Source organism: Myripristis murdjan, chromosome 17, assembly GCF_902150065.1.
Source record: "Myripristis murdjan chromosome 17, fMyrMur1.1, whole genome shotgun sequence".
Classification (NCBI taxonomy): Eukaryota; Metazoa; Chordata; class Actinopteri; order Holocentriformes; family Holocentridae; genus Myripristis; species Myripristis murdjan.
The window spans coordinates 1,004,681-1,032,664 of record NC_043996.1 but is presented as its reverse complement, the minus strand read 5'-3'; the positions used below and the strand labels follow the sequence as shown (position 1 = coordinate 1,032,664).

The 27,984-nt window shown below is 40.0% G+C and overlaps 1 protein-coding gene across 1 annotated transcript in view; it reads left to right on the top strand.

Annotated features, from left to right (window-relative positions):
* Positions 1 to 873: 873 nt before the first annotated feature.
* The window catches only part of plppr4a (phospholipid phosphatase related 4a), a 42,629-nt gene continuing 15,518 nt past the window's right edge, over positions 874 to 27,984 (top strand). Inside the window, exons 1-4 of the mRNA XM_030074734.1 lie at positions 874 to 957; positions 12,113 to 12,298; positions 21,098 to 21,227; positions 22,372 to 22,567. Coding sequence (XP_029930594.1) covers positions 874 to 957; positions 12,113 to 12,298; positions 21,098 to 21,227; positions 22,372 to 22,567 — 596 coding nt within the window. The remainder of the gene's footprint in view (positions 958 to 12,112; positions 12,299 to 21,097; positions 21,228 to 22,371; positions 22,568 to 27,984) is intronic.

Genomic DNA, 27,984 nt, shown 5'->3' with positions numbered 1-27,984 from the left:
AATAAACCTCAGAAGTAAACCTCAGATGATTAGCTCCGTTTTTCCCCCTACAATGGCCCTTGTACAAAAAAAAACCCCAATAAGATTCTAGACGGTTTTCCCCGCCACGAGTTTAAGTGCAGAGTGAGAAGTCTTTGCTTTTTCCTCCTCTCTGTTCTCTCCTCAGTAACCTCCTGCACGCGCTCTCATCTAGGCACCTGCTGATCTGCGTCAAGCTAGCGACTGTTAGCCACAACAAGACGGGAAGTGTGTTTTTTCCGTAGGGAACTTATGCGTATGATTAGGACAATCTCAAATTTCAGTAACACATTCAGCGGAATCATTGGGTTACATATCGAGTGAAATGGCTAAGAAATAGTAGCAACAGTTACACTTAGGGATTATGAAGTAGGCTACAGCGTTTCAACAAGGATTTTATTTACACCATTTTGAGCGGAAGTCGTCGTCATTCCGGCTAGCTTAACAGTGGTCACCTGCTGCAGCAGAGGCAAACAGGGGTGAAGGCAGCAGAGTGAGAATTACCCAGACACCGGAGAGGGATGGGAAAAAAACCTTGCCGCTAAACGCCGTCTCAAAAGACAGGATGCGCATCCGTTACCATTCGACTGTCAGTACACAGACAGGCCATTTTGGGGGGAGACGGTGCCAGCTCTCCGTTGGCACAGTTCTGTAAAGCTGGAGACCGCATTTCACAGGCGTGAACAGTCGGCTCACGTTAACACATACCGACACGTCAAGTTCATTACACCGGACGATGGAGGGCCGCCGATAAAGACGAGGGAAAACGGAATCTGTCGGAATTTCGCCAAAATTACGACGGGAATCAAGTATAGCACCCTGTCTCCCGGCTACGGGAGAGACCGGCCGCTCGTGATGTCTCGTGCCAAGGAGCGGCTGAAAGGCGGGAAGGAGACTAAGGACAGCGTTACTCTGCTGCCTTGCTTTTACTTTGTAGAGGTAACCTATCCATTTGTCTATCTATGGGTACTTAACAATTCATTAAAATATTATTGAAATCACTATATGGCCAAGTGCAATAGCCAAATAGCAGGAGCTGCTTTTTTTTTTTTTTTGATAAAAGGTAAAATGTGTGGGGAAAAAATAGCATTCTAAATCAATTATTGTGGTACTACAGACGTAAGCTGGCCTATTTCTCCAGGTGTTTGTTTGGTACAGACACCGGCAAAAATAATTTGAGTAGGGTTTTTTTCCCAGTGTAAATGGAAAATTATAAAGCAAAAATTGATTATTCCTACTAAAATCATGAATCATATCGAAACTGCAAACATTAACCACATTATGATATCTATCTATGTATCTGTCTAGCTATCTATATCTGTACTACTGACTGAATGCATGATAAGGTGTTTTGCTTATGCTGAAATGTATATATCCGTTTATATGGAGCTGAGTGGCTGACTGATAAGGTAAGATAAGATAAGCTAGGTTGACCGACAGTTGAATGGTGAATGGATGACATGCTCTTCCAGAGCTAGTTGATCAGTGGGCTCAGTCAGTCTACAGGGTACACGTCTGGGTGCGTCTGACTTGCCAGTCAGGTCAGTGCAGTGGGTTGGTGTAGGCTGACAGATGATGGTCAGTCATTTCTAACCAAGGCTGTATTTTCACAGGAACACAACAATGTAGTGTAAGGGCCTGCAGATGAAGTCATGACTGTTTCCACACAGAAGCCACCACACCGAGAATCACAGTTTATGAATACAAACAAATACTGTGGTATAGAGCTGCACAGTTAATCAAAATCTTATTGAAATTGCAACATGGATAAGTGCAATATACAAATTGCAGTGGCCGCAAGTTAAAGGCTAAAAGTGACACTATACACACTATACCGTTATAAAGGAAGTACTGTGAAGCGACAGAGATGTCCTGGCCTACCATTCATATTCTCCAGATGTTAAAAAACATTCCAGACCTCATCCTCATTTTACATTTTTTTCCAGTTCAAATGAAATTATGATGCAAAAATGATCATTCCCACAAAAATTGCTAGTGTTATTACAGTCGCAATAAGAGTCAAAGTAATTGAAGTGAGATTTTTTTTTTTACCATGTTGTACAGCCATGTTGTGGTATTGTGGTATTATTCAGAACGCTCACATATTGAATATATCCCATTGCACAATGAACTAAAGACGCTTTTGTCCTAATAATGAGAAAACCCAAGCAATCTAACAGCTGGAATGCACTGATGCCGCTGTTGTTTGCTGTTGTTGCAGCCAGTGCAGTCTTCTTAGGATATTGTAATTCTTCATGTACACTGGGATATTTGTGAGCAGGATACAGAGATGCTCTTTCAATAAAGGGTGCAGAGTCTTATTGTTTTTATTTGGCTGTCATGTCAGTAACACATTTTTAGCCCCATAGCCTATATCAGTCTGTACCAAATAATTGTAATGCACCTCCATTTAAAGGAAGATTAGGGAAAAACAGATGCAAGCAATCAACAATCAATTACATCAAAGTTTCAACACACAAGTAGTGTCAGATTAGAACATTTACTTTTTGACATTTACTTTTTGACATAAAATCAAATAAATGCAGAAACAAATTTGAAAAGTACAGCACCAAAAACAAAAATTCAGGAGAGTAAAAAAAAAAAAAAAAAATACAAAATAATAATAATAATAAAATAAACAAAGAAGCATTCTTTTCTAATACAAGAGTACATTCTCAGAAGACTAAACCATTTGTTAATCTCCAACAACCTAGGAAATCACTGTGGTGCATCAGGTTCATTAGTGTCCATACAGCAGGTCATTGCTAAAGTTGACAAAACATATGTTTACATGTCAGGCTGGTATGGTGGAGGTAGCCTTCAGAATCAATGAAAGATGAATGAAAGATCAACTATCTTTTCATATTAAAGCATTCAATGAAATAGCAGTTTTGACATTTGTCCAGTATAACATCTGTAGTCTGTAGGCAGAAGCTGTCATCTGCAGGGCATAAACATTCAATATATCATCACACTCAACACCTGTTGCACCAGCGTAATGAAGTTTGAGCACAAGTTTAGGCGTAAAGTTGACATTAAATCCTATGTTGGAACTAGTTAGTTTCAAACTGAAGTGTTCTTGTTCACATGCACTGGAAGCATTTACACTACACCTTAACTAAGTCCATCGTAGCCAAAACATGGTCGCACTCAGTGACATTTCTTCATCAGGGTCAGTGACTCTGTATGTTGTTGCCTACATGTGAAATGGAAGATTAATATGTTGAGTTTCCAATATGGAAATAATGTAAACTACAAATACAAAAATGCATGTTGGGATATCAATAGATATATGGCTTTGTACCCCTGCTTGTGTGGTATGTATTTTAGGGAGATTATCAAAAGTTGTAACATAGGTTTGGTGATACTCAAAGGACATGTTTGCCCTTTCGGAACCTATAGGCCCCATTTACAGATTGTCTGGCATCATCCTCAGATGTAGAGACCATCATTTCACAGGATGCTTCCGAATTAAGCCTGATATTGATGTGCTGCACCTCCTGCTCGGCTACAATAGCAGCCAGTTGGGCAATCATAAATGGCTTTGAAAAACTACCTAACATTGCTTTTCTGAAAACAGGGTGATTAGTGTACACTCTTGCCGATCTTAGAATTTTCCCCTGAAAAAGGTATCGCCTACAGATCATTTTGTAAATCGTTTTGGGCTCAGTCAGTAGTATTCCTTTGGGACTGGTTTTCGTTGCTTCCGTAAGACTCTTGCGGCTGGGTAGAGTCTAGCTGCAGCAGTGCTTGGTTTGTGAAAAAAAAAGTTATGTTCCAAACAGAACATTTCTGTTGTTTTAAAGTGTAGCAGGCTTTAAAGCTAGAGAGAGCATACTGGTGTCATATGAAACTGAACGACCTAAGGAATCCATTGATAACAACCATGTCATGCTAGGTTATCAGCAAGGGGCTAAATATTGCTCCAAAGTTAAGCTATATTGTGTGTATTTGTGTGGTTACCCATGGATTTCCTGTTTGCAGAAATGCCCACCTTATGCTAATCTCATGCAGTTTGGGGCAAAAAACATGCATTTTTTTAGCAACTTATATCACACAGTACTTTGCTTGTAAGAATGGCAAAACTGCACCCTTGGGCCAAGCTGTCAGGTTAGGAATGGTTGCATGGCAACAAGGCATCTAGATGCGTAACTGTGAGACAGATTCATGCATTAATTCGTTGCAGGTATGTTAGCCAGTCAGCGAGATTTAGGGTCAGGGCCATTGTATAAAAAATGTTTTTTATTTTATATTACTAGCTGCAAACCATTTCCAAAGCATAACTTGAAGACATGCACCTTTGTCATTAAAACACCCACATATGGGACATTTTTCTCCTCCAGAAAACACAACTTACATTTCTCACATGATTCACAGTTTGCATGACTTTAAGTATAGAATAAGCTATTAAAGAAAAGATTTTTTGGAATTATGTTGTGTTCTGTTTTTTCTTGAGTGGCCCTCAAGTCCTTAAATTGGCCCCCAGTCATCAAAACCTAGAGAACACCTGCTCTGCATCTACATCAAATTTAATCCTGTTACCCCAAAACTTAAAACTCCAAATTAAAATATGATCTCGTATTAACTTTACACTTGCACTTGAAGAGGTTTAACCTTTTGAATCCTCAGCAAATTCACTTGATTTCTCTCTCAAAAAAATGGGAAAAACACAATTAGCAAATTAGAACTGACTTGAAAATTTGCAAGAAATTAAAATGTTTCTAGGAAATTATGAGAAAATGAAAAAAAAAGAAAAAAGAAAGTTAGTAATAAAGTCACTGGAAAATTAGCAAGAAAGTATGATAAATTTCACAAAAACTTTTTTTATAAATTATAAGAAAACTGTATTTGCACTGTTTACACTTACAGTTATAATTAAATTATATATTTAAACATCAGATGAGTGAGGCTGAATGGACGTCAGATATCTTGTGTGCTAAACTGTGAGAGGAGCCTCTTGCAAGCATTTAACTCGGATAATTTAATTGAGGTTTAAACCACTAAACTTGGATTTACTAAACCAGGATTAGATTTAAATTGTGCAAAAAGAGCTTCATTTAAAATCTAGATTTACTCATTTTAAACCAGGTTTTGCTCAATATTGAGCAAGTTTACATGCACACCTTATTCCTGTATTAACTGGAATATTCGCAATATTCCGGTTGCGCGCGTGTCATGTAAACACACACCGAACCTGATTAAGGTCATATTCCGGTTGGAGAGAATTCTGAATAAGACCCCTGGCATATGCCTGTTCCAACCGGAATATTGGGGCGTGTAAACACCTTAGTCTGAAAATGCCCTGAACCGGAATATTCAGTCACGACTGCACATGCTCGACTCTCAAGGAATTCTGTGGCATCTTTGTTGCTATGGTTACTGCAAGCGCGGAAAACAGCATGGCTGAGTGTCGCATTACGTAAGAGAGTGGAATACGCCGAAACACGGGAACATGCCAAGTAACATGTAAATGGAATATTCCAGTTGCTGCAGCGCAGTTACTTTAACCGGAATAATGACCCAAACCGGAATATGGTGTGCATGTAAACGGAGTCATTGATCAGAACTGGCCTTGTATTAGAATCATCATTGGCAGTGCAACCAAGACTTGATGAATTAAAAGTTGTGAGGTTTGCTCTTCTGTTGCAGATGGTCTGTTTGCACAACGTTACACCCAAAACAAACCAAAAAGAAACCTAACATCTGGCAATAAAACTGACTTTTGTTTCAAGTCAGTTGCTGTGATGGTAGATTTTGAAAACACCACTAAGCTATATTCAGACATATTTTAGTATTAATTGTTCCATCTCTTCCGCCATTTGTAGCCTTCAGACAGAGCTGGTATGTCTCTCCTACAATTTCCATCTCACACACACTGTCACACCATCCTACCCACTAACCGGCTGCTAGGCAACATGGCCCTCTGAATGGGGTATATTTTTATATCTCTGTTCAAGACTAGAGACATTCAGAGGAGAAAAACATTCCTACCGCAGCCCTCTTCCCACTGTGTGCAGTATGGCTAAAGCTTTCTGATCATACATTGCCCTGAAAAGACTTTGTGACCATGTAGTTCATCACGTAGGATACAGTTCAGTTTACAGAGCAGATCTGAGGCACTGTGCTACATAAGGCATGAACTGGATTTGAATCAGGGATGCTGCAAGTAGGCTATATGTAGAGGTGGAAATAACTGATTACATTTCCTCATGCTAGTGTAACTAGCTTTTTTTGTACTTGAAATTTTTTGAAGTCAGTAGTTTGACCCTTCACTTAAGTACATTTTTGTGTGAGTATCGTACTTGACTACATTGTAAATCACCTGCATTACAGCGAACAAATGATCAGTGACAGAACCTTTCACAATAAAAGCTCAGTCAGCAAAGACGAGAAGAGAAACTTGCTCCTGCTTCATTGGTTCTACTTTTTGTCATTTACATATTTTCAGTAAAAGGTGCTCAGTGAAGAACTGCAGCGTGGACCATTTAGACTCAACTGGCAAAAAATGTGGAATCGGTGTGGAGAACAGCGTGTTCTCTCCTCCTTTTCTAACTGCATGGAAAAGATCACAGCTAACACAATTACTGTTTGGAAAAAGGAGCTCAGTCACTTTTACTGCCAGGACATTTGAAATGAGACACTTTGGACTTTTACTGCAGTAGATTTTTACAGCAGAGCTTGTATTACTACTTCTGAAATATAATATCAGCAAAGTAACTGTACTTGTACTTTAGCAGACTCTTGTAGTACTCTCTCACACTTATGATGATGCTATATGATACAGGACTGACCCAATGCCTCTGTATACACTTCAAAATATTATACAAATTGCAATATGTCCAGGTGCACTTTTCAAATTACAGGAGCTGCAATAGGCAGAATGTGTGACAAAATATTGTTGTAAATAAGTATTATGGTGTTTCAGAGATGCTTGGCCTATAAGTTGTAGATGTAAGATATCTCCAGATGTAAGAAAACATGTTTGTTTGGTACAAACCCCAGGAAAAGTCTCCTTTTTAATGTTTTTTTCAGTGAAAATGAAATGATGATGCCAAAATGATTATTCTCACTAAAACTGTGATTGCAATTGTAATGTTTCTCACAATAATCATAATATAATTTTTAATGTTTTACACCTAATAATGGCTCCTGAATCTTTTCAGAATGCCAAAATAGTTGGCTCAGCCATTATGTGTGTTTTATCAGTGTGTGGCATGACCTGCATGGGGTTTTGAAGGCATTTTGATTTGATTACATTTTCTGGATAGCTGATATTTTGTATTGATATTGATTTTCTTTAAATTTTCATAGCAAAATTCAATCAGTAACAAGTATCCAGTGTCATCCCCAGAAATGACTTCTTGTCAGGGTGAAAAAGTCTCTAAAACAGTATTTAGTCTCAGACTAAAGCTTTAACTTCAAAGGAAAATGCAGAGTAGTGACATTGTCAGGTTTGTTAGCAGTACCCGCAGACTGGGTGAAGCAGGTTTCAATGCCGACTGACCCCCCTGAAGCTGCTGAGAGTCCTTCCACACTGCACTGAAATCATTTCTCTCGTCAGACAGACACATACTAAAAAGGTTCACACATACACAATTTGATCAAAATCCTGATTCACTTAAGGGCCAGGCTGATATATCAGCTAGAGCTGCGTACTGAAACTCAGTTCTTTAGTAGTACAGACCAAATAAAGTGGGTACTACTGAGTGCACTGTATGGTGTATATGTCGAATGACAAATAAAGATAAGTCTAAGTGTGCATGCATGTAACCTACTTCAGACACAGAACAGAGGTGCAGGTGGAGAAAAACAGAAAAGAAAAGAAAAGAGAATATGGCTGAAAATGTATACTATTTTACATTTCATATAACAGGTGTAGTTTTCATCCACAGGAATGTGGGAATGTTCAGATGTTAAGTTATAGTTGAAATAGGGGTAGAGCTGATCCTCTGGGTAGGACCAGCTCTAGTTGTAGACTGTCTACAATGTTAGATTAAGATTAAGTAAGATTAAGTACACTTTATTAATCCCACAAGGGGAAATTCCAATTTAAGTTAATTAGGTTAGGTGAAGGAATGTGCACAAGTTTAAAATTAAAATATTCAGAAAGTACAGATCTTAGTTGTAATAAAATGAATTTGACACAACTTATTTACTGTGGATTGTTGACAGCAAAGGGCTGATGTGCTGTCTGGTATGAAAGGAGGAACAAGCTGGGCTAACATCAGCTATTAGCTAGTTAGCAGTTCACTGAGTCTCACTCAAAAATAAGTTGAACTGATTTGGCTATTTAGCTACAATGTAAACATGAATCAGCATTAAAATAACAAAACTAACACCATGAAATCCATCAGATAACTCTTCTAATAGGCTACATCTGTTAATATCCTCTGCCTGTTGTGCTTCACCTGCTGTCTTAGTGGAATTTCCTCTGATATATAAAGTTGTTTGAATATAAATAAATTTGCAAAGTTGCAACATTTTGATTTTTAGTAGGCCTATGTTGTGAAATCTCATATGCCCCATGATTTTTAAAATGGTTTGTTGCAATGTAAAATGTTGGTTAATTGTAGTAAATGGGCCAAACATTCAAAATCACTGGTGTGGTCCTTTAATTTTAGCATCAGAGTCAACACTTCAGATGTTACAAAACTCTAAATCTACTGAACATAATACTACCTTTATGCTGACTTACACTTAACATGTTGGGAAAAGCTATTGTAAGCTATTGCAGTTTGACCCTGCTCAGTTAATACTTACCTGTCATACCAGGTTATTTGAATAAAAAAACAATTGTTTATTGAAATTAATAACAAATGTCTTAAAAAGCATCAAATATACACTACTCACAAAAAGTTAGGGATATTAGGCTTTCGGGTGAAATTTCAGGATGAACCTATAATGCATTATAACCTTTACAGGTGAACTTAATGTGACCTTCTGTAAACTTTTGAATGCACATGTCCAACTGTTCAGTGTTTCAGTACTTTTTGCACAAGTTGCTGTTCTCTAACAAGGAGCTTAATGGCAAAATTCACAACAGGTGTTTGATCCATGAATCGACCAATAAATTTCCTGGTTCAATTAGAATTGGTATTTAAACAGTCTGCCTCATCATGCTGTTCACATTTTGACATCATGAGACCAAGACGACACCTAACAATTGATCAGCAGCACCTCGCCATTGAGAGGCTTCAAACAGGATGTTCTCAGACGGAAGTGGCCACTGAGCTTAGAGTGTCACAGAGTGTCATCAGCAGGTTGCAACAGAGATACAGAGAGACTGGAAGAGTCACAGAAAGGCATAGAGGTGGACGTCCTTTGGCCACATCCCACACTGATGACCGCTTCATTGTGAACAGTGCCCTGCGGAACCGGATGATGAATGCCATTCAACTCCAGGCACATTTAAGGGAGGTGAGAGGCACCCAAGTGTCACGTCAGACCATTCGAAACCATTTACATCAGCATGGTCTGCGTGCTAGACGACCTGCAAGGGTACCTGACCACACCACCAGGCACAGGTGTCATCGTCTTGCATGGGCCAGGGAGCATTTACGCTGGACGAGGGACCAGTGGGCCTCAGTGCTGTTCTCTGATGAAAGCCGATTCATGTTGAGCAGAAATGATGGCCGCCAATGATGTTGGAGACGTCAAGGAGAGCGCTATGCATCAGCCACTGTTGTCACCAGACGAGCCTTTAGTGGTGGTGGTGTTTCTGTGTGGGCAGGTGTGTCTAGTCAGTACAGAACTGCCCTACACTTTGTGAATGGTACAGTGACAAGCCCATGCTACCTGAATAACATCATTAATCCAGTCATTGTGCCCCTGCATGGACAACACAGGCCTAATTTCATCTTCATGGACGACAATGCTCCAGCTCATCGAGGTCGCATAATTAGGGAACGGCTGCTGGAGACTGGGGTACCTCAAATGGAGTGGCCTGCACTTTCTCCAGACCTGAATCCCATAGAAAACCTATGGGATCAGCTGAGTCGCCGTGTAGAGGCTCGTAACTCTGTACCCCGGAAACTCAATGACCCGAGGGCCGCCCTTCAAGAAGAGTGGGATGCCATGCCTCAGCAGACAATAACTCAACTTGTGAACAGCATGAGACGTCGTTGTCAAGCTGTAATTGATGCTCAAGGGCACATGACAAGTTATTGAGACATTGACATTTTTTGTATATCCACCACTGTTGTTGGCTTTTGTTTCAAGAAATTGTTTGAGATGAGGAAATCACCAGTGTATGCTTCTACTTAAATGCCCTACTTTCATGATATAATATCACTGTAGTGTGAACTTTTTACATTTTCCGTAAATTTCACCCGAAAGCCAAATATTCCTAACTTTTTGTGAGTAGTGTAACTATGATACCTGATACCAACACAGGAGAGCAGACTAGAAACCCCAACAAACTATGAAAATGGAGAGCGCTTCACAGGAAACTGCAGCTCTTCACAGAACTGCTTGTCCTGCAGTCAGAAACGTGGGCACCCAGGAGGCGATGGGGCAAATCACATATCAGATGACTGGAACAGCAGGGAGGCACAATGCAGCCGCCTCCAGCTCCACAAACACCACTATTTTGAGGCGATAACGCACTGTGGCTTCGCAGTTTGTAACATCGCCAGCAGATTGCCATCAAGTGGTTTTAACAAGCTATTCCGGGTTGTGATGATGCATCTGTGCAAAGATCTGCAAATGGTTAGGTAACTGTTGTTCTTGTAAGTCTGCCAGCAGCCTGGTAGAAAGTTGAACTGACAGACTATCACAGGGTGTCTACAGGTATCAGAGCTCTTTTTTAAAGACATTTTAAAAATACATTTTAACAAAATTCAGCTATTATACATCAGCAGCTCTGTCAACCCCTGAGATATGTGGCAATTTGGGGAAATGGAGAAGTAAAAATTGTACTTACTACATGTTAAAATTTTTATTTTAGTATATTTTACAGCAAACATTTGAGATACTACTAACACTTGTGTCATCCTATAAATATGTACAGCAAGCTGAAGCTTAGTATGCACCAAACAAATGCTGGACACAGAAGTGAAACAGTTCAAAATCTTCCAAAGAGAATGTGGTCACAGTTCATCTTTACAAAGAAGCTGAGTTGAAAAGATGTTCCAGGTTGCCAGAAATGGTGTATATCATCAATAATATCTACTGAGAGACAGGTGTGGTGAATGCAGCTACTTTGTGTTCACCAATCCACACATATTCACTATATTTTTCACCCTAAAAGTATAGCACACAGTTGGGCGAAAATACGACTGCTTGGTATGGGAAAATGTTAGCAGAAATGTGAAGTGCTTACATTTTGTTGATATTATACTAAACATGCAAAATCACTGGTATGGCCCTTTAATTATTTTCCTTTTTTTCTTACTATTCTGAGGTGTCTTAGTGTCCTGATAGTCCAAATGCTGTTTCCGATGTGTTTCTATTTCCATTTTGTCTTTCAAATCCAAAACTATTGAACAACAAAAAGCATAGGCTATCAGCAGTTTCTTTCAAAGATATGAAGATATATGCCCCATCTAAAGCATACTTGAATGTCTGTTTGCAGGATTTTATTTGAGTTTTTCTGCAATGGCTGTGGCCCAAAAATACATAACCTGACTTTCAAATGCATGGAACCTATAGGAAGAAAAAATCTAAAATCTGTGACAGACTTTCAAAAATCCACAACTGAAAAAAAAAAAAAAAAAAATCATTTTTTTTCTGCAAATGGGCAGTGCAGAGACTAGCGTCCACTGGCAGCCTTTCCCACCTTGTGGGTCCAACAGACACTCCTTCCCACACCCATCTCCCCTGTGGATGAATGGTGGAGACAGAAAAGGAAGGAATGAAGAGGATGGAGTTCCCCTCTGCACTTACGGCTAATAATTAAATTCTCTGTTAGAATTATGAATGGCATTTTTCACTTCCAGTACCTGATGTTTCTGTTTCTCAACAGTTTGTCTACTGTTCAGACTTCTGCTGAAAATGTGGAATCCTGGATGGTCTAATTATTATAGCACTTACAAAGGTATCCAGTTTTCTCTTGTGTTTTACATATATTTTATTTTCTGTTGTATTTTTATTCCAGTTGCCTATCTTGGCCTCCTCGGTGGTCAGTCTTTACTTCCTGGAGCTGACGGATGTTTTCCAGCCAGTGCATTCTGGGTACAGCTGTAACGACCGCAGTCTGTCTCTGCCCTACATCCTGCCCAGACAAGAAGTCTGTCCTCTGCTTCTGCTCTTCAGCCTGGCCTTTGCCGCTCCCACCGTCACTGTGAGCAAACCTCTACCTCTTAATATGAGAGTTCACACATGGTAACCAGGTTTCTCATCACCAGAGTATTAGCTAGCCAGGCTACTCCAAACTAGTTATGAGGTTTATCTAGCCTGGTTCCATACCAGTGAATCACACGTTCTGGTGTTGCCCGATTCAAGTGTGATTCATCAGTGCATTTGTAGGGCGGGACAAACATTGTTGACATAATCAAGCTGTGCCAGAGGCACAGATATCACATCATACGTATTAGCTAACAATGGCTAACATGAGAAAATGGATTATAATGATGTTGTTTTAAATAACATAAGAAATTGACAAAAATAAAAATAAAGACGCTCAGAGCAGAGCAACACTGCGTGCTGAAGACATTTCTGAGAGGGGAAGATGGTTTTTTTTTTGCATTTTTCTGATTGGATTTGGCAAAAGTTTAATTTAAAGGAACAGTGTGTAGGATTTAGCGGCATCTAATGGTTAGATGGCAGAATGCAGCTTACACAAAGACACGATAGGAACATTAGTGTAAACTGAGGTGATATGATACCCTCCCGTATCCCCATATTGATATAATGCTGGCAAATTGTTGTTGAAGCACTTACATGTACAACTAAACTGTTGTAACACAGTTTTTTGCACATCAGTATGGGAAAAGGTTTTTGCAGAAGCTGACACACTCAAAACATCAAGAAGAATTTTACATAAACATTACAGAAACAGCAGCTTTTCATTTCAGTAAGATCCCCATAATAATATTCTTACTTAGAGATAAAATACAGTCAGTGTAATATTTATTATCTACTAAAAATGGGTCACTAAATAAGAATAATACACAACAACTAATAACAGAAAAGAATTGTTATGGCTTCTTACCTGTCTAGGAGGGAACACACAACTTCTGCTTTGCTCTTAAAATCTTTGGCTATCATTGTATTTTTGCTTCCTCAGCGGTTTTTCAGGCTCATTAGCTCTTGCTCATGTGATATAGGTATGATCTGCCATGGACACAACCAGAGGCAAAGCAAACTACTCCCCTTCTTTTGGTAGCAATTCCAGCAATTTACCACCAACTGGTATGTTAATACCACCCACCTCTGTCACCCACTCAAAACAGAAAAACATGTTCGTTGGTAGTTTGTCCTGTGTGAGCCACTGTAGAAACATGGTGAAGCAAAATGGTTGCGCATGTAAAACCGGACCCTATGATCCCTCATTTCTTGTATTTATACACTAATATAAAACATGTTTATGAATATTATATTCCATTTCTGTCTTCAACTCAAGTTAAATCCTACACAGTGTACATGTCATTTATCAACTAGCCCCATTGGAAAGAACCTCCTGTCTATTGGTTCAAGCTTAGCTCTGTTCCAGGAGGTTAGTTTCCGTCACTAGCCTGTTGATAGCCAAACCCAAGAAGCAGACTCCCTGGAACAGAGCTAGAATAAGCCAGCTTCATTGGTTTGTCTGTGCAAATGTTTTTTATTGGCTTTTTGCCAGTATAGAGCTCTTGCATTTGTTCCAACCCCACCTCTAAATGGCACAAAGTGACTGACATTTTTGTAGGTGGCTAAAGTTGCTAAGTTAGAATGATTTGCAGTAGCGCTGTAAACTGGCTAAAGCAGCTACCATGTTGACTGAAAACTATTTCACAGTAGCTGGACATGTCAGTCACTAATGATTGGTTAGCAGGATTCAAATCTCCCCAGGTATAGAAATCAGTTAAGGGGCAATTTCAGACCGAATAATGGAGTGGAAAATGAATTCTCATTCAATGTGAATATCAGGCTAATTTTTTTTACCCACAACCAGACCTATTTCTCCATGCATGTCAGCAGAGCCACTGAAAAATGGCATGAAGAAGAATGACACTACCTAACCTTTACCTCACATGGCCCTGTAAGACTGCACTGCACATGCGCTGCATAAAATCTCCATCTTGACAAATCATTTGGCTTCATATTAAGTCTTAAAATCTTAAAGCTCTATTAGATAATATTACATTACATTACATTACATATTTTTATTGCAGTAAAATGACCCCTTGCAGTGTGAGACTCACTGTGGGTCTTCTTTCCACCAGCCTGTTGTTATGTTCTGGTTTTAGCTTTCTTAATTTCTCTATCTGCCTGAGAATACATTTCCTCCACTGGCCTCCACTTCAGCCCTTCACCGTTATCAGCTTCATTCACAACCTCTCTGCAGATAAGCACATCCAAATTTCAGACCAGTCACGTGAGTGTTTCTGTCCCTGCAATCGGCACTGTCTGCACACAGAAAGACTTCTTTCAAAACTTACCTTGTCTCTAAAAGTCTGTGGCTTCACTACATTTTCCAATTGAAGATCAGAGACAAAATAATCATTGTGAGAGTGAAATATATCCCTCATTTCCATCTAGTCAACACATTTTTATCCATCTACCTTTGGCTTTATACAAGCAGGGGCACCGTCAGGAATTTTGGGCCCAATGAAAAAAAAAAAATATATATATATATTTCAGGGTTTTCCCTGCCTTATAATTTCTTAGGCGCACCGCCTAGACGTTTTCACCGACCGCTTAGATCAAATGAACGAGGAAAGGGGGAAAAAACGCACATCGATATATTCAATCTGCGGCTCCTTTAGGAATCTGTTGTTGATGCTAGCTTGGATTGTCCGGAGGGAGTTAGGCGGGTACTGGGCCATACGTCATGAAATACTGACAACGGAATTAACCAATCACTGCAGCGAATAGTTTCTGCTTGAACGGTGAGAGGACAGCTTTCAGCCGCAACACATCCGCTGTAGGCTAGGTGGTGGTGGAATGTATGAATCGCCTAGCGCGAGCAGCACACTGGTTTAGCTTGTCTATTCAGAGAAGAGGTATCACTTCGGATTTTTTTTTTTTTTAACAATCTGTGATTGAAAAATAAGCCCCCCACCCTCGCCGCCTAAGACCTAAAATTGGCCAGGGAAAACCCTGTATTTACTCGATGATTTATATTAGCTTATATATATATATATTGCTTTGACCAGTGTCTGTGCGAGATGCCTTATTGGCCACTCGATAGATTTTCTGATGACACAGTGCACAGCAGGTGCGGTGCCAAACATTGTAGATATCCGAGGCTTAAGCTCGGGCCGACTGTGGGGGGTGGGGGTATGCTCCCGTGGGAGAAAATTTTGAAAAACAACCCCTTAAATCAGGGGTCGCCAAACTTTTTCCTGTGAGGGCCACATAACTTTTCCCTTCTCTGATGGGGGGCCGGGGTCAGTTTGTAACAGAAAAAGTGTGACGATCGCAGGGGTGCCTAAATGTAAACATTGATTGTTTTCCAGAACAATCAAGCCACACATAACCAAATATTAATAACCCTTTCCGGGATCTTCACAGAAAAAAAAACTCAGGAAATAAACAATAACACTATTAATGAAATAAATTACACTATTAATGAAATCAATAAAAATCAAATAACCCTCTCTGGGTTCTTCATAGAAAAAATAAAGTCAGGAAATAAATAGCACTATTTGTGAAATAAATAATAACCAGATAACCCTCTCTGGGTTCTTCACAGAAAAAATAAAGTCAGGAAATATATAATAACACTATTTATGAAATAAATAATAACCAAATAACCCTCTCTGGGTTCTTCACAGAAAAAAAAAGTCCATGGAACATTAACTTTCTGTTGTGCTCACAGGTAAAAGTTCAGCTTAGTTGTCAGAGCAGAATCTCTTACTTAAATGCAGGGACGGTTTTTGCTATGGGCAGTGTGGGCAACCGCCCAGGGCGCAATCTACTTGGGGGCGCACAAGAAAAAAAATTGCCAGTTTTCTAGACTACCGTATTGACCCGCACATGCCATCAGTACCATCAGTCGGCATCAGGCGGGCCGGCCGCGGCACCGGCTGGTACCGCGCCCACCCAGTCTGGTCTGCCGGATCTGACAGGTGAGCGGCTTAATGCTGGCCAGTGCCGGCTCGCCTGATGCCAACTGATGCTGCCCCAGTTGGAGTAGTAACATGAAAAGGCGCAAGCCAGTAATTTCGCCTAGAGCGGAAACATAGGCAGAACCGCCACTGCTTTAAAATGACTCATATGAGCAGTCTCTCAAAGTTCTTGTGTTCCTTCCTTATAATCCTTTTGTAGGTTCCAGTAGGCTTGTCACGTTCTATGCATGTATTAGTCTCGATCGCGTGGCCAGACTGAAAAAAAAAAAACATAATGCGGGCCGTAGTTTGGGGACCACTGCCTTAAATAGTGGTTCAGGGGACTTTTAAGAGACTTAAAATGGCAAAATTTATACTTAAAACATAATGCATTCAATTTACAGTATAATCAATTACAGGTGTATGCCTAATCAGGGTAAATAGGCCTAGTAGGTGGCTCACTGGAATTGAAAGCACTCATGTAGTTCTATCAAAGTCCCTTTAGGCCAAGCCTGTTCACTTGGCGGCCATATTGGTAACGCCTTTTGGGCATCTAGTTCTGATTAGTAAGTGCAGGTGCCTATCAACATGAATGGAGAATGAACTCAAACTGCACATAGGAAGGTCATGGCGACAAAGTGTACCACACAATCTGAATCTGAATCGATTGGTGTATGTATCTCCCCGTAAAGTTAGAACAAGGCTTGAAAATACCTTATTTTTCACATGAACCTACTCACTGACAGAGTACATCCCGGTCTGTTTCAATTCCTTCACAATGTGCCCTATGATTTCTTGTTAGGACATGACTTGTCATTTCATTTTGGGAAGAATGAGAGAGATAGGTGGTATGTGACACATTGGATTAGTGCAGTTACAAAGTGCATTACAAGAGATCTGTCATCAAAAGCAACAGGCATCAATATATCATTTCATTTGTAATATAATACAATGCAATACAATAATCTCTGATTTGACATTCATTCTGGTTCATTTCAAATCAATATAAGCACCCAACACCAGACTTTTAAGTCAAAATACACACTCAATAAGTAGCGCTAGCCGCGGAGCTAACGGTTTGAAATATATGGAGGCGGCTAGGCTAGCAGCTACAAACATAACAAACAGTGACCAGTTCGCTTTTCAGTTCCATTTTACGTGACGACATCAGGCACACTCGCGACGGAGCACAGCGGTAAGCGGCTCCTAAAGGGTAGAGCTCATCACGGTGAGTTTAAATGGGGCTTGTGTTCCTTAAATCAGTTTGGGCTCTTTGTCCATTCATGTTGATTAGTTACGAAAAAATGCAAAGTCTGATAGGTTTGAAAATTGACACACTGCCTCTTCTCCACAAGATGCACATTGTTCGTATAGGATAATAAAATAATGATAAAAATAAAAAATAAAGCTCAAAAAAGATCTGGGGCTTTTGAGGACAGATCTGGGGCTTAAGCCCCAAAAGCCAACCCCCCGCACCGCGCCTGGTGCACAGTGAGACGTAAACAAGCGTGGCAGCGGCCGTGAGGAGTTGATGTCACCAACAGCAAGCTATTTTGGCGATTTTCTCTGTTCTCAAGAAATGTTATAGCACTGATAAATTAAAAGACAATGTTTGATGACTTTTTCAGTTAAGTTACTATGACCAATAGTCAGTGCTTATCCCATAGGTGGGATTACAGTGATTCATGGGTTCTGGAAACCAAGTTCCAAGACAGCAGCATTCAAAAAAATGTGTTGGTTTACACTGGGGACAAGTGAGATTATTTCGCCACACTGGCATATCAGCACTTGTCACTTGTAACAAAATATCTGCTTATGTCAAAATGAGTGTTTAAGATTTTTGTTAGTGACATCAGAAGCTGTAAGAAGGTATATCCAAAAGCTGACTGGTACAATGAACTCAGCAGCACCTTCCTCCCTTGTGCCCAGTGCACACAAACATGCTGCTAATCTGTGGCGTTCACAGCTCCTACCTGAGGCCATTTCCTCACGAGCATTTTGTAAATAATCCCTTCTTACAACCCCTTGTTGTGAGCACAAATGTGAAAATATTAGTATGACCAACAAAAATATAATACATTTGGTCATTAGAAATAGATTGTATTTCATTTCCAAATAAATTATCTCCCCTACCACCAGATTAAGAATGACTGATTTAGACCTTATGACACTATCCAGTGAGACCAACAAACTGTTGTAGGTGGGATGAATTAGTGGTGGTTGTCACAGGTTTTTCCCTGTTCTGAAGTACACTTTCCTACGCACCAGACCAGAGTCTGCTGAGTGCTGCTTCAGCTGCAGAGAGAAGTTTACTGGGTCATATGCACAAAAGAGAAGCCATTCTCTTTTTATCTCTCTGTTGATCACAGATTCTAGGTCTTTTACTTTCTTCTCTTTGTGCTTCATTGACATGTTTATTAATACGTTACTTTATTCACAATCACTGCTAACTGTCACTGATAAAGCTACAGGATATTTATGTAAAAATACACAAATTGTTACAGAAAATTCTAACTGATAGCTGAGCCTGTTTAGTGCCTCTACCTCACCACACACTGAGGTCATGTCTCAAACTGCTTCCTACTTGAGTAGGCAGTCAGGTGCCCAGGAGGTCAGACTTTTTCTGGGGTGTTCCAGTCCAAAAGCTGTTCTAGTGAGCTGAACTTTCAGTGCACTAGAAAAATGGAACAATTCCCGGAATGCATTGTGAAAACTAGTAAGCATCCTTGCTGACTGACTGTAAATATTGTCCACCAAACTTCATTTGCCAGCTGCTGGATGCCATGGAGGAGGACAGACCAAACCTCATTTACAAATGTAAATATTGTTACAGCACCAGTAACATCAGGATTTTCTAGCTAGTATATAACTCAACCAAGGAATGCAAATCAAAGTGATGCACTTGATTATTACTGGTCAGAGAAGTGTGTAAAGAGAAAAGGTTAGGGTTTTCTTGTGTGTCAACATTAGGGCTGCCACAAACGATTATTCTGATAATCGACACGACACAGATTATTTTTGCGATTCCTTGATTAATCGGATCATACATAAATTGCAGATTATTGTGCCAGCATGCAGCTTCTATTGTTTTACCATGATTCGCTTTCTTCCATCTTGAAGTGTTTAAGTTATGTGCTAACTAAAAATAAAGACAATTAAGATGGTAATTCAGTTAAACTTTTAATGAACTTTGCAATATTAACATTAAATTTAAAAAATTGGGGCTTGACTCCAATAATTTAACAATATGTTAAATTATTAATTTAATATAACAATAATTTAACAACAATTATTAATTTAACAATATGTTAAATTATTAATTTAATATAACAATAATTTAGCAACAATTATTAATTTAACATTATGTTAAATTATTATTATTATTTTAAAAATGTAAATTACTTATCAAACAGACCTAACAATTCAGCTACCAATGAATGAGCAGTAGTATGCATGTGATAACAAAGATTGCAAAATAAGCCAAAGTGATACCTCTTCTCTAAATAGACAAGCTAAGCCATTGTGCTGCTGTTAGCCAGTGAAAATAGAGCGGAGTGGCAACTCTTCACTTTGTTACACAATCTATGTCAGTGCGCTGCTTAAGACTGGAAATCTCCTTTGCCTTTGCCAGACATACGTTCATATTCCACACAAAGCAGCATTTCATTCAAATTATGTCAAATTCCGTGATATTCCACGTTAAAAACAGATTCCGTTTTATTCGGCTAATTCCGCGATTCCGTCCGCAGTTCCGTGATCATGGAAATTATAGGGCCTTACCGCTGTTATGAAAAATAGCGGCGCAACTTGGTGGGCGTTATCCTGGTAATTTCTCTGCGTGAGAAATACAAGGTGTAGTGTGTGAATGGGTTGAAATGCGTGTGGCTCACGCCCAATGCGTGAGAGTCCTGAAAATGCTCCCAAACTGTGGAGCCCCGCCGTTGCCGCTGACTCCGATGAGCACTGTTGCACATGTGCGTCAAGGACAGAAGGCAAACATGACAGCAGAATGTTCAGCGGCAGTTTCGAGCGAAAAACAAAGCTTAAAAAAAACAAAAAAAAACGATTACGTCGATTACTAAATTAGTCGCCGACTATTTTGATTGTCGACGTTGTTGCAATTAATCGATTAATCGTGGCAGCCCTAGTCAACATATTAGCCATCTTTTAATAACAATAATGAAACAAAACAATGAAAGCCCATTCTTCTGCTTTTTCTAACAGCACCTTAAAGCAGCAGAAAACCCGCAACCAACAAAGTATGTTAACTTAGAATGTATGAAGAATGATATGGACCTTAACGTTTTACAGTCATCCTTTGTCTCAAAGGAAGATCCAAGAGTAACAAAACAAAACATGAGAGACTGCTAGACTCTGGTGATGATACCAGCAGAGTTTGTTAACTGTGATTCTGGTCTGCCACACTGCCATCAGAGCCTGATACTGACGCAGAGCTGGAGATACTACAGCAGTGTCGGTTACCTTTCTCACTTCAAATTAACCACTCCAGAGTTTGTTTGGAACTGGCATGAGCCCACCTCTTTTAAGTGGAATATGGTTTAAAATTGTGGCTTACATCAGGGTTTGGTTAGGGCGATGTCATCTATTCAAACAAACCATACCAAAGGGGTAAACACACCAGAGTTCAAGTCAGCTGTACTGGACATGACTGGTGTGAAATTAACCTCAATCATTATCATCAAATGCACCCGTTCAGCTGAATTGCAACACATGTCACTCATCAGTGTCCCAGTGTTCATCCACTCAGTGACTTTATGACATCTCTGGAATGTAACTGAAACAAAATTTTGTTAATTGGCCTTGCACAAATAGTGTTTAATAAAGTCCTTGAAAGCGGCCAAAAGGTCACACAGTTCTGTTTCTGTGTCTAGATCCTAATAGGAGAGGCCATTCTGTATTGCTATCTGTCCAGGAGGTCATCTGCCACCCAGACTGAGGCCAACATTAATGCTGCCGGCTGTAACTTCAACTCTTACATCCGCAGGGCTGTGCGCTTCATAGGTAAGAAGATAAATGTATACCCACCCACAGTTTTAGGCAGCTTTTAATAAAGTGGTTTTTGCATCTTCCCTGTGACTGCACACATCCCCAGTTGTGAAAGCACTGAGCACCAGTCATCACAGTGTTTGCAATGTTTCCACTGATAACACAAGTAACACTGTCATAGAGGCAAGCATGAACTGAGAGTTGCTATGTGCTCACTGAGTTGAAGACCTAATACACATGGCACAAAACAGCAGTGTGATTCAGTAGTGATTCAATAATAGTCAGATTCATTAATCTCTCAGGAAAGTTAGCAAATAAAGTTGTTAAACAGAAGTAGATTTATTTTCAGGCAGTGTGGGACAATCATCATGACATAATGAAGAGGATAATGTTTTGACAGCTGTTCTTTTTTTAATATCAACAGCTAAATCACCTGAGTGGTTCCAAATATGTTCCAAGACCAGATCCTAAGAGGTTTCAAACAGGGTTCTCATGCATCCTAGAAAACATGAAAATTTATAGACTAGTTTTCCAGTCATTGAAAACACATGGAACATTTGAAAACTGATAAAATGTTTGGGAAATATTAGTGAGATCCTGGAAAATCGGGTTGAGATTACATATGGAAAAGCTCAAATGGAAAAGCAGTGAATCTCCCCAACAGCTACACAGATAGAAATATAATAGTATATCAAAGAAGCTTTGGATAGCTCTGAAGGTAATATGCGTGGTAGTTTTAAAGCATATAAATATTACCAGAGGAAGCAATGTGGGTGGGAATCAGATTTGGCGAGGGAGAAATCCAGTGTCAGTGTGTACACTGAAGACCCATTTGAATGTCAGGTGTATGAATATAAATCAGCTAAATCGATCTAATGTGTCTCAGTCCAGAGACTTATGTCAGTGGTCTATACGCAGCTCTTCTAGCACTGCCAAGAGGTGGGAAGAGGCTTTTTAATGGAACCAGAAATGTTTCAAAAGGTAATCATTAATAAAATGCATGTAAAAATAAATAATTGAACCATTAAAATGCATAATATAGAAGGAAATCATAAAAAAAAAAATCAAAACGTAAGTCTACACAGGGCCATATGTGTTTAAATTGTTCTTGACTCAACACAGTGTATGTTATATTTACAATATTTATTATATTTTACAGGCGTTCATATCTTTGGTCTGTGCGTGACAGCTTTGATAACGGATATTCTCCAGCTATCGACAGGACAGCACGCCCCCTACTGGTTGGATGTGTGCAAACCAAACCTGACCCACATTAACATGTCCAGCTGTGACGAAGCTTTTATACTGGAGGATATCTGCTCTGGAGCAGATATAGGACTCATCAACGCTGGGAGGTAAGGCCTGGCTGTGTTGTCCTTTCTCTGTTCTTATGGCTACCAGTCTGTTTCAAGGACATTTTTTTAATATAATATTCACATGAAAGGTAGATGACAATTATAGGGACATAACAAAATCACATAATCAAACAAACACATAGTCTTGTGGTAACATTGCAGTTTGCAAAAGCAAACTACTTCTAAGCTGCCATCAACAGGCATTGCTCCTTTCACTTTGAGAAACGAGAAATGGAATTGAGCATACAGTGCATTCACTTTTTTCACTTTTATTATGTTGCAGTCTGATGCTACAATCATTTAAATTCATGTTCACTCTCATTATTCTACACTCAGTACCCCATAATGACAGAGTGAGAAGAGGATTGTAGAAATGTTTGTAAATTTATTAAAAAGAAAAAACTAAAATATCAAATAACTGAAATATCAAATTAACGTAAGTATTCAGACTCTTTACTCAGTACTAGTTGAAGCCTCTTTGGCAGCAATTACAGCCTCCAGTCTTTTTGGGTAAGACACAACAAGCTGTTGACACCTGGACTGGGGGATTTTCTTCCATTCTTCTTTGCAAATCCTCTGGAGCTCGGTCAGGTTGGATGTGGACTGTCGGTGGACAGCCATTTTCAGTTCTCTCCAGAGATGTTGGATAGGGTTCAAGTCAGGGCTCTGGCTGGGCCACTCTAGGACATTCACAGAGTTGTCCCTAAGCCACTCCTGTGTTGTCTTGGCTGTGTTCTTAGGGTCACTGTCATGTTGGAAGGTGAACCTTCGTCCCAGTCTGAGGTCCTGTGCGCCGTGGAACAGATTTTCATTGAGGGTATCTCTGGACTTTGCTCCATTCAGCTTTCCCTCAACCCTGACCAGTCTCCCAGTCCCTGCTGCTGAAAAACAGCCCCACAGCCTGATGCTGCCACCACCATGCTTCACTGTTGGGATTGTATTGGGCAGGTGATGAGCGGTGCCTACTGTCCTCCAGACATAACGTTTGGAATTGAGGCCAAACAGTTCAATCTTGGTTTCATCAGACCAGAGAATCTTGTTTCTCACAGCCTGAGAGTCAAACTCCAAGTGGGCTTTCATGTGTTTTGCACTGAGGAGAGGCTTCCGTCTAGCCACTCTGCCATAAAGCCCAGATTGGTGGAGGGCCACAGTGATGGTTGTCCTTCTGGAACTTTGTCCCATCTCCACACATGATCTCTGGAGCTCAGTCAGAGTGACCATCAGGTTCTCAGTAACCTTTCTTACTAAGGCCCTTCTCTCACGATTGCTCAGTTTGGCCGGGTGACCAGCTCTTGGAAGAGTCCTGGTTGTGCCAAACCTCTTCCATTTGAGAATGATGGAGGTCACTGTGCTCTTGGGAACCTTCAGTGCAGCAGAAGTTTTTTTGTAGCCTTCCTCAGATCTGTGCCTTGCAACACTCCTGTCTCTGAGCTCTGCAGGCAGTTCCTCTGACCTCATGTCTTGGTTTTTGCTCTGATATGCATGTCAGCTGTGAGGCCTTCTATAGAGAGGAGTGTGCCTTTCCAAATCATGTCCAATCAATTTAATTTAGCACAGGCGGACTCTAATCAGGGTGGCACGGTGGTGCAGTGGTTAGCCTCACTGTCGCCTCACAGTGAGAAGGTCCTGTGTTCGATTCCCACCCAAGATCCTTTCTGTGTGGAGTTTGCATGTTCTCCCCGTGTCTGCGTGGGTTTCCTCCGGGCACTCCGGTTTCCTCCCACTGTCCAAAGACATGCAGGTTAGGTGAATTGGAGAAGCTAAATTGCCCCTAGGTATGACTGTGTGTGTGAATGTCAGTGTTTGTCTGTCTGCCCTGCGATGGACTTGTGACCTGTCCAGGGTGTTTCACTGCCTTCGCCCTATGAGCGCTGGGATAGGCTCCAGCACCCCCCGCGACCCTAGTGAGGATAAGCGGTTTAGAAGATGAATGAATGGACTCTAATCAAGATGTAGAAACATCTCAGCAATGATCAGGAGGAATGGGAATGGCTAAATTTCAAGTGTTGTAGCAAAGGGTCTGAATATTTATGTCAATATGATATTTCAGTTTTTCCTTTTCAATAAATTTGCAAAAGTTTCAAAAATTCTGTTTTCGCTTTGTCATGACAAATGAAAATGAATGAAAAATGAATTTAAAAGATTGTAGCATCAGGCTGCAACATAACAAAAGTGAAAAAAGTGAAGTGGGTCTGTATACTTTCTGAATGCACTGTATACTGCATCTGCGTTGCATGTATAACACTGCTGCTGCAGGCTGTATGTGCTGTTCATTCACGCAGCAAGCATTAGCTGCTGCTACTAACCACACTAGAATGTCAGTATAAAGCAGTAGTACAGCTTTGATCAACGTTCCATGAAGTATGCAGTCAAGTTACTTCACTGAGGTGAAAGGTGACACATTTACAAAACTTAACGTAATGTCCACAGCATCAGCTGAGGATATTGCATCCCAAGCTTTTTCCATCATCATTAAATCCATATGAAATGGATTTCGTCTGGCACAGAGCTGAAGATACTGTTCTATTTTGAGGATTGATCTTTTGTCTTCCATCCTTGTAGCAACAGAGTTTGCTAGAGCTCTTGCTAATGGCGTCAATTCTCAACATCATAGTTATTTTCAACTGCAATTTGATGGAAAAAAATGTTTGGAACTGATGTGCTGTTTATTCCATTGTATGACCCAAAATTCAAGTACACAATTCCAATTTTAGTAAATTGGAAAAGGAAGCACATTGTAATTGCCAGTTGCTACAGAACTACAAACTGGTTGACTATTTGACTGGAAAATGTACAGGGTAGAAGCTAACAATACAACACACATGAATGTGGTCTTGAAATGTGGCTTGTTAGAGGTAGTTTTAATGATTTTCCTCCAAATAGTCTGGTTAAGTGGTCTGTACAGATCCTAATTAAGATATTCATTGTAACAAAACACAACAATTAATGACATAAATGAGTGAATATCATGAAAAAGTACTTATTTTACTGTCATTTAAATAACAAGTACACTTTTTACTGTGCTTTCTGCCACTGATGAACATTCAAATAGGCCCTGAACTCCAGAGCTGCTGCAGTGATATGCAAGACACAGTGCTGTGCTGCTCATGCAAACTGTTTGAATGCTCTGACCTGCTTGTGTGGCTGCCAAAATGAAAAGCAAGACATTTACCTTTGCACAAGCAACACTTGCGCAGTATATGTGTCCCAGCCAGTGAAGGTTGTGGAGCAGCTGAAGATCTCCTCAGGGTGTGGAAGAGAAGCTAGAGATCTCATTGTAGTTAGTAGATGTTTAGGAGAAGCTTGAGGTTACCTCGGGGCAATGGTGTAAAGAAACAGAGTAAAAATACTTTGTTGCTGTACTAAAATATTTTTTCTGCATTTTTGTACTTTACTTGAGTGTTTATGTTTCTGATAACTTTTACTTTTACTTTGCTATATTTTCAGAATACAATGTGTACTTTTACTGGCTACAAACTAAAATCTTGAAAATTAGAAGCACATTGGTGCATTTGGTAAATACTTTGGATAGACACTATTTGGGATAGTGAGATGGCGTAGCAACCATCCTTCTCTGGGGTACCATAAGAATTGCCCAGGGACATTGACCGTTGACTATGGAATGTAGGGAAAGGATGAAGAAGGGATGAAAAGAGGGAAGGACATTTTTTCTTTGTAATATGTATTTGTTGCACATATATATATATATACACACACACACACACACACACACACACATATATATATATACAGCAGGCATTTGATTTTTTTGTGCATATGTCAAGTACAAGGGCCCTATCTTGTGCCACCTGCTACTTGTTGCCACTACCCGCTACCCGTGAATTGCGCATTTAGCAGCTTCCACTATTCCTAAACGGTATCTAACGGTTATTTGCACCTGGAGGTATCCCATTTGGGCTGTTACAAGAGCGCGCCCAGGCGGCTTCAATGCACGCCCCGACGGAGCCTCGCCACACACACGGTCGGACTGATACCGGGACGCCGCCGGAATGGACTGAGTATATTACTCATATAGACTGTTTAGAGCCAGCAGCTGTGCTATATTTTTATTTTTAATATTTTATTTGCCCAATCTACCTTGTCAATAAATTAGTTTACACATAGTTCCACCTCTGCCTCTTGTGTGTGTGTGTGGTGTGACCCGGAGATTTTACTCAATCAGCACAACCTTGTGACACGTCCACTTGGACACATGTGGCTCCACCTCCCGAATTAACTCGCCTATAATATATAATATATATATATATAAAAAGCCACCTTGCTTTAGCCTCAGTTGAACCCCTGAGAAAATCTACCTCTCTCTCCATCACAGGTTTCGGTTTGCGGATTTAGGATAGCGCAGCCTGCCCTTAAAGGCAATGGCGCCTGGCACACTGATTGGTTTAACTGGCGTAACGCCCAAAACACGCCTATGCATAACATAGCGGGTAGCGTAGGTGTTTTAGGGATAACGGCAGGTGCGCAAGATAGCAACTTTTGCAGGGGAATGCCTCTCGCACAATGCTAAATCCCTAAATAACGGGTTTGGGGACTCTGGCGCAAGATAGGGCCCTTAATATCAGATACTTTAAGACTTTTACATTAAGTAATATTCTTTTAGTTTATATTCTAATATTACTTTTACCAAAGTAAATGTTGGTAAATGTTGAGGTGAAGCTGGAGATCTCCCTAGTTGATTTTGATCATTTTGCACACATTGTTTGATAATTTCTCAATATATCTGGGCAGTATTATTATTAAATGTAAGCCATAAAACCAGTCACTTTTATTTACATCCAGTACGACTGAAGTGATGCAGTTAATATTAAAGCAATAAATGTAAATCAAAATAGAAATGAGGGATTCTCCACCCCTGGATGAATCTACTGGTGGTGCCTCCCGAGCACTGCAGTCAGGGGGATTTAATGCAGCTGCACACACTGGCTCCTCTTTTCCTGCCTGGACCACACACCATGAACTACAGGTAACTCAAAAGAGAACAGAATAACTAAATAGAACAAATGCTTTAATATACTGACATTTACAAGTAACTAAAATGTGCGCACTAACAAAATAGAAACTACATAATGTCAAATATTAATAAAGCTATGCGTGTGATGTATGAACAAAAATATTATGTGTCCTGTCATTTATCTGTTTACTGTATGTATGTGCATGGTGACTGCAAAAATGTGCATAAGCTAAATGAAACAAATTGAGGTCAAAAAAGGTGTGTGGAACAGGCAGTGTGTTGTAGGGTTACTTATAGAATTTGTGTGGCAGCAGGGCGGCCATCACAGAGAGAAATCAATAATTTTGAACCACAAGTATTGATCCTACTTGGTCACATGTAAGCCACCTACTCTTATGTATGTAGGATCGCGTTAAACATTGGCACTGCTTGATATGGTACCCAG